The 8337-nt window shown below is 41.8% G+C and overlaps 1 protein-coding gene across 1 annotated transcript; it reads left to right on the plus strand.

Moving 5' to 3' along the window:
• The first annotated feature begins 7339 nt into the window (after positions 1 to 7339).
• FERD3L (Fer3 like bHLH transcription factor) lies at positions 7340 to 7891 on the plus strand. The gene has a single exon (XM_065753267.1). It carries the CDS (start codon positions 7340 to 7342, stop codon positions 7889 to 7891), a length of 552 nt encoding a protein of 183 aa, XP_065609339.1.
• Positions 7892 to 8337: the final 446 nt, after the last annotated feature.

An 8337-nucleotide genomic window follows, 5' to 3' on the forward strand; every position in this document is an offset into this window, starting at 1 on the left:
TCCTACCTGGAGTCCATCACAACTCCAAGTCTGTTTCAGGGAGCTTCACTCTGTCAGTCACTTCTTAACCTGTACATGTGGTTATTCTGTTCCATGCACAGATGAAATTTCTGTTTGTCCAGTTCTCAAAGACCCCTTGGATTTTCTCATTCATCATGTCAGTCTTTGCCTATAATTAGTTTTATCCAAAGATTTTATCGAGAACACACCTTGTGTTGGCATCTAAGTTGTTTGTGATGGAAATGTAAACTAATATGGATCTCATTACCAAACAATTATGTTCTTTGATCATTGCCAACCAGACATCAAGTCAGAGGGTTTTCTACACTTTAAGTGCAGTAGCAGAGCCAATTTCCAGTGCACCTAAGAAGCTATTCTTGCAGCCCATACTTCCTCAATTTCCACAAGGAATCCTGTGGGGGATAGTGCAAAAACCTTCCTGAAGACCAGCTATCCATAATTTGTCTCTGCCAAATCTGTGCTATTTTCTTCTGATTACTCTCATATGTTTGGAGATAGATTCTGAGGGGACTCTCTATGATAATAAAAATACAATCTTTATGATTAGGAACTAATATGGCCTATAACTTACAAACTCCTCCTCTCACTCATTATGATGATTTCACTAATTAAAGCTATCACGTTACTGTTCTAGGGAATCTTCCCTGAAAACCAAAAGTTTTTCCTTTTTTTTTTTTTTTTTTTCAGAGAGAGCAGCCTTGTATTCACTTCAGCCATATCCTTCAGTGTCCTTAGGTAACAACATATGGCCACAGGTAAATTACTCTGAAGCCACTGTCACTGGAAAAAGCACTAAGTATGCAATAACCTAGACAAATAGTTGTTTTTATCCAGTGATTTATCTTAGTTTAACTAACGATAAGACAATGTTTCTCAGTATTAGAAGACTATTAACTAGAACTTCTTGTCCTTCCAGTTTCTTTTAAAGAATCTTTTGGTTGCTCTTTGAATAATAAATCAAATATTATTAATATTTTCAAAGTACGGAATGCAATTAAAAATGGATGTAATTTAAAATTGTTTTAAGAAATTAACTCTAGTGCTAAACAGACAGAAAAAAAATATGAATGATGCAATTGTTTCAGAATGCATTAAGAAACATTCTTCCAACACAGGCTTAGACAAATGAGTCAAGAAATCCTGGAAAAAGCCTCTCGTAGCAATAAAGTCTAAACCAAAACCACCATGGGTAATCTTTAGCTTCCTAGGACATGCCCTTTGATTGAATACTGTGCACTACTGTACATCAAGGGTTTAATTTGCAATTCTTATTTTCTACCCAAGCTAGGTAAAATTGTATTTATGTTTATTATTATTATTATTATTATTATTTAATAGAAAAAAATAAACTTGTCTAATTGTTCAGACCTTCTGGAGTTAAATGTAAAAGGGGTTGTTCCATTTCTAACTTATTTTCTCTGGATCTGGTCTCACAAATGAGATAATCCCTGTGAGATTTAGCTTTGAAAGCTAAAGTGAGTGATTTGATTTCATTGAGTGTGTGAGTCAGTATTACCTAGTAATTAAAGTATTAAGTCAGTAGACCAGAGATAGTGGTTTTTAGCTTTGCAACAAATGTATTTTGATAAGCCAATGCAAATAATTGAGGCCACTTCTTTTAAGTTTATCCTTGCATATGGTGAAATACTTACAGATTTTGCAGGTGTACTTATATACATGACTGTAATTATAGTTCAGAATGCACTGTGAGGTGTTTGAATGGAATCCAGTATGAAAAGACAGAGTAACAACAATATTAATTTCTATTATTACTCCAGTGCTAGCAAAACATGTCATACTCAGGATACTGTATCTACGTGACTTTCGAGTTATGGTAACGGACAGTAAGTGCAATTCCTATTTTAAGCATTTACATCATTATTATTATGGTCTAGGACTATGGTCTAGGCTCAATTTTAAATGTAAAGATAAAGTTGTATCTCATCCAATTAAGTGACAATATTGTTCACTATAGTTAGCCTGAAGAAGTATGTCAAAGTGAGATAATACATTATTCTCCCTGAAGCAGGGCAAATCTAGAGTAAAAGATGGTGTGGAAGGAAGAAGAGAACACGAAGGAATAGTGTTGAGATTTAGGAGATGTATAAAATAGAGTATGAGTTCTCATTCCTCATTCTCTAGCCTTGAATATCTACTTGGATGATTTTTTTTTAATTTACAATGAACATTTAAAATTTATTACGCAATTTTTATCCAATGTATGTCAAACCTCTGTGTCTTTAAGTAACACCAGAATAGTTGCCACAACTTTTAATATCTTCCTGGCTTCACTGGGCAGAATTCGGATTTTGAGAATTTAACAACATTTAAATACAAAGATTTGGGGGCATAATATTTGCCTTATAAACTTAGAATTAGCTTCAGCTTCTTTCGAAATCTCCAGTGCCACCAGTACTGCAGGAGAGGGCTCACCTTCCCTCCACATCAGCACCTTCAGTACATACTCACACATCCTGCTTCCACTTTCCTGATAGACTTTTTCAGATATGATTCAATTTAACTCTTCCTTCCTTTAAAGTACTTTCTTTTTTCTTTCATGAACTGAGTGAAAGTTACTCTTTGTCTCATCTTTAAGTCATGTTTAAAAATCTCTGCAATGTTTGGTCTTTTTCTCTCACTAATGACAGCAGAAATACAAAGATTCAGTCACTGCCTGTGTGGCCAGAGCAGACAAGAGAGGGGAGTCATCCTTTCTCCTTCACTGGGATATAGAATGAAAAAATACTTTCACAAAAGCAACACCTAATCATCCTTGATAGCCAGGACAAAGATTCTGAACATATTGAACTGCTCCTTATTTAGTTACAAAAACTTTCAATATATCCCTAATAATCATAAAATCATAACTACTAATAAGCTCCAAATACTGTAGCATGTAAAGGCTTCAGTTCAGAAACCTACGGACCACAAAAAATGGGCTAGAAGTCGATAAAGGGCTATCCAGGGTAGCTCAGATTTGGATAAGAACCAACACTTAATATCACCCCATCTGTAGTACCAATTTTGCTTTTCTGAATAGATGGAGTGAATTCTTTTAGCATGAGACCTGCAGAAGTCAAAGGGAGATAATTCTTACCTCATCTCCACACGCTTACCTGATTCCACTGCATCAAAGATTTTCACAGTAGTTTCAGCCATCAAGGCCCTGCTTCCTCTGGTCTATATTAGCTTTAACTTAACTTCAGTAGTCTTCTCCTCTCTGGTTTTCTTGCAACAGAGCTGACCAATTCATGTGATACCTTGCTTTAGCCTTCTTCAACTTCACAACTGACTCAGACATATACTCTCTGAACATAAGCTGTATCACAGCTCCCTGCCTGTATGATCTCGTAGCACATTGAGACATGAGGTCTCTTTTACCCTTTTGTTGTTATCACATTCAATGACATTGTGCTCGGTTTTCATCTGGGTACTACTACATTTTTCTAGCATCAAAGTAATCACTCTTCATCTAGATTTAATTAAATACTTTATTTCTGTGTCAATTCTTCAGTGATGACCATGCTAGTATGCAATGAGCAAGTGTCATGCTGAGGTATTTTACAAAGTATGTCCAAATCCTTGCAAATGTGCCCTACCTCCACACAGATACTATGCTGATCTTGTCCAGTCTGTTAGGAATGTGAAAGATGATCTCAAGAGGACAGAAATTGTCCTTTGTTCTGGGGTAATGAGGTCCTGATCCACGAGCATCACTATAATTTTAGAAATTAACAACAGGATCAGATAGCTGCAATATCAGAATGTTGAAAGTGAAAGTTAGCCTAATACACACTACATCTGTTTCTATTATTCAGGCCACATCTTGACACTGATAGTAACTTTCTGGCTATTACTGGATCAATTAAAGTAGAGAAGATCTTTTTCCATATTACAAGAAGTGTATGTAGACAACTCCTCAGCTGTATTTCTAGTGATTTTTGATTTGCAGAGTAGATAGTATCTTCCAATATCTTGCCTGCTGAAGCAGGTTTGATGGAAAGCAACCCTTTATTTCATCATCCCAGAATCAGCACTGACTTCCAATGAGTTTTTTAATAACGTACAGTTCAATATTGTTAAAATCTACAACATCTCCATCAGTAATGCTAAGACATGAGAGTAGCTGCTGTTTCATACATGATAATGTGAAAAGTTATTGACACATGATCTCAGCACCCAAGATTAAAATAAAAATTAAAAAAACCCACCAATTTGCGAAGAAGTATATTGAATTAAAATGTACATTGTCTTCATTTCTACTAGTACAGAGATAATGTTTTTTTGTTATTTAGGAAGACATATTAAAAGAATTTGATTTTCAAAAATTTTAATAAGACATAATCAGGGATGAGTATAAAGGGATATATAGGTTTTTCTAATAGGGCTAATAGATCGCACAAGGTACTGACAGTGTTTTGGGTTTTGATCCCGAAGTCTACATGTGCATGCATCTATAATCATATCATAGACCCTTCTGAAGAATTACGTAAAAACTTGTGAAGAAACAAAGAGGTAGCTATCAGTGCTCAGTATTAAGTATCTTGTGAGGAAAAAAAATGCAATAAAAACTGAAAACTGGAAAGAAATGACAGGGTGAAAGATGAGTGAAGAAAGGTGAAAGTCCCTAGACCTAACTGTTTGTATACTCAGTAAAAAACACAAAAACTAATCTAAGCATCTACCTGAGATTTCAGAGTGAAAAAGCTACAGCTCTCATGAGAGTTTCTCCTGCTTCTCCCACGTTACTGCTTTGTCTTCATGCTGAAAACCTGACTTCTAAAGCATGATTCATCTTCAGTTCCATGAAAACTGTCCTAAAACACGTCTCAGTCATTGTTCATTGAGTTAATTATGCAAACTTTACAATCCTTAGTATAAGAAGAAAATCAGTATTTAAAAAAAAGAGAGAGAGAGAGAGAAAAGCAGGAAACAAAGTACCAATGGAGGGGGAAAAAAGGGGGAGGGAGAGGGAAAAGAAAAAAGGAAAAAAATAAAAGCAGTTTGACGTGATAATTCACATTTGCTAAGATCCTCATGTACTACTGTGACCTTCCAAATCCTCAATCTTTGTTTTAGTGCTTCCTTTAAGGAACCTTAAAGGAGGCTGGCACATCCTTTTTGAGTCTTTTATGTTGCAAGACTCTCATTCTGAAGAGACCATGGTGAAGGGCTGTATTATCGTCCTGTAGAAACCAATTTCTCACACACTGAGAAATTTGTGTGAGGGCTGACACAAAGCTGACAATTTCACATTTCTCCCTTTATTTCTTTCGTTATCTGCAGTATTTCTACTTCCACAATACTTTACACTCTGTGGTCACACACTTCTGTGATCGTATGACTTTACCTTATATTTCAAACAAAACACATACTATGTCAACTAAAACTGTCTCATATATGTTACATTTCTTTGCAGATCATATATATTTATGCTGTTGCTGTTGTTGATTATGTTGTTGTTTTTCCCATGGAACTCGTTAAATTACTGTTTATTTTGGATGCTCTTTAGAGAACATTTGTCCTGTCAGATGCCTTTCAGCTTTTTTTTTTTTTGCCTTATTAATTCATTCTCCGGGTTTTTAACGAATCCTTAATAGGGAATCGCTCTCTGCTTGGCAAGAAACCCCAAAGATTTCATCTGCCTGCTGCTTGTTTCTTCCTTAACTCCTAGGCATGTCATCAAACCGTTGCTGCAGACACCACGCCTCTGACCAATGGTGGCAGCAGCGGTGATGGTGACGGTGTCACCGAGATGGAGAGCCCTGTGCTGGTCCCCGGAGCACAGAGAGCCGGCTGGGGCCGCACATTACCTGTGACTCCGCGGCCCGAGCCGCTCCGGAGCTGTCCAATGTATCCGTACCGCTCCGCTGCTCCCGGCCCCGCTCACATGGGGCAGGGAGGGAGGTGCGGAGAGTCGTCACCGCAGCCCCTTAACCAAGAGGAGAAAGAAAAAAAAAAAAAAAAGAGGTGGAAGGATATTTGGTTAGTAAACGACGGCGGATCCTAGTCTGACATCGGAAATGTTTGCTGTCCCGTAGGCAAACAGGAAGGATTTTCGCGGGTCTTGATCCTTCTGCCGCCACCACCCGTCTGCTTTCATCCGATGGGCTTTGAAATACCCTTGGAAATTAGGGACTAATTAGTCCCAAAGAGAGAGTGGCAACAATGCATGACAAAGGCGAAGATTAGGGCTTAAGAAGGCAGTACGGCGTCAGCCCCCCCCAGACACGCAGCCCAAAACAAATCGTCCCATTCCACCCTGGTGTGCCTAAGGCCGTCCCGGACCTCGAGGACCACACTGATATCTAGAGATAAATCTGGTGTGGGGGGGTGAAGACAAAACCCCTCACCTCTCCCAGCTTCCCAGGACAAAAGCTAAACGATCCCCAACGTCCGTCCCCGAGGGAACTTCGATCAAAGAGAGGTATTTAACGGTGTCATGCGTGCGGGTGCGTTTGTGTGCATATTTTGCGTGCATTTTGCTCCGTGTGATCAGGATGGTTCCTCCATGCCCCGCCACTGATTCTAGCTCTGCCGAAGTTCCTATTGAAAGTTGCCGCTGCCCTGAATAGCACCGCCTTATTCTCGTCCGCTGGGCAAGAGGAAGGGGGTTCAAAGCAGTGCTTAGAAATGGCCTGAAATGAGCTTTACGAAGCAGCCTTTTGCTGCCATCCTGTTCAGATGTTTGAACTCTAGCTGAAGGGATTTAGGAGGAGTGGAGAGGACGATTCCAACAGTTACTACTGGGAATGCAATTTCGGGTCCCCTACAATGCTTACTTAGGCTAATGGAGGTCCTGCCATTCAGATCTCATTGCGCTGGGATACAGGGTAAACATTTCCCGGTGACCCTCTGCGTGCAGGTCCCCTCTTCAGGACATCATTAAAAGTATCCACGTACTTGCCTGACATCAATTGTGAGTCTGGCTCTCAGGGTTCAGAGATCCCGACGGAAAGCAGGAAGGCGAGCCCGGGGGAAACCCGGCTCTGCTGCTGTGGGCTATAAAGAGCCTGAAAATCGTTTGGTTTCGGGTGCATAAGAAGAGACAAAAGTGCTCAGCAGGTAAGAGCCGAGGGCTTTGCCAAGAAGGAACTGTCCTTGATCGCCGTGACAGGATTGCCTCGCCGGGGATTTCTCTCTCGGGAGCATCCACGCGTCCCCGAGGGGGCTGCCTGTCTCCTCTCATCAGCATCACGGAGGGAAATTTCACAGCCGCTCTTTCTAGTCCTGCTAATCCTGTTATCCGGAGGGTTATAAATATTAACGCCGCCGAGGCTGGGGATGGGGGACCCGATTAAGCCCTCTCCGAAGTAAGATGTCAGCCGGCCTCTTCCCGGCCCAGCAGCTCCCGGAGCTGCTCCACAGCACAGCCCCGCCGCTACCCTGCCCAGAGCGGCTGCTGGGCGCCTCGGTGCTGGGCTTCGTGGCTGACATCTCCCTGGGAGCCCCCCAGAGCTCATCCCGGGCGGAGCCGAGCCTGGGGCTAACCCCTGAGCCTCCCTTTGGAGATAGAGCCCTGTCGCTGCGGGAGGGGATGGCCCGGGGGCTGCCTTTGACTGCCTTCGGAGACGGGGATCCTGAAGGCGAGGAAGGAGAGGAGGAAGAGGAGAGGATGCGGAGCGCTTTCCTACTAGACAGACCCAGGAGAAAGCGGGTTATCACCTACGCTCAGCGCCAGGCGGCCAACATCCGGGAGAGGAAGAGGATGTTCAACCTCAACGAGGCGTTCGACCAGCTGAGGAAGAAGGTACCCACCTTCGCCTATGAGAAGCGGCTCTCCCGGATAGAGACCTTGCGCCTGGCCATAGTGTACATCTCCTTCATGACCGAGCTCCTAAACGGCTGCAGCAGGCAGGAGGCGAGCTAGGGGCAGCGAGGCTCGGAGGGATGGGGCTGGGGCTGGTCACCAACCCCTCTTAAACTCGGGCTCCTTGCCCCACAGCCGGGACTGTAACAGGCATGGGACTCAAAGCAAGGGGGGGTGTGAAGGGAAAGGGGTGATGGAGAGATTCAGTGTGTGTAGATGTGTTAATATATATCGCTTTTGTAAAGGAAGTGGAAAAAAAGTTCTGGGGCCTTTTGGTTGTGGTTTCTTTGTCTGCTTGCTTTTCCATCTTGCAATTTGTTGCCTTTGAAAATGGATCGGATGGGGCAGCAGAGTGGTGCTGTCAGAGGACTGGCTTTTAGGGGGATTCAGTTGCTGGCCCAGCTGCCTGCCAGGGACTAGAAAAAATAATCAGCTATTATGTTTTCTTTGCTAATAAAGAGAATTCTCCCTTTTTCTCTGAAATCCATCTTGACGCGTCCAAGCTG

This window comes from Cyrtonyx montezumae, unplaced genomic scaffold, assembly GCF_038088225.1.
Source record: "Cyrtonyx montezumae isolate F1298 unplaced genomic scaffold, pur_monq_1.0 scaffold_8, whole genome shotgun sequence".
Classification (NCBI taxonomy): Eukaryota; Metazoa; Chordata; class Aves; order Galliformes; family Odontophoridae; genus Cyrtonyx; species Cyrtonyx montezumae.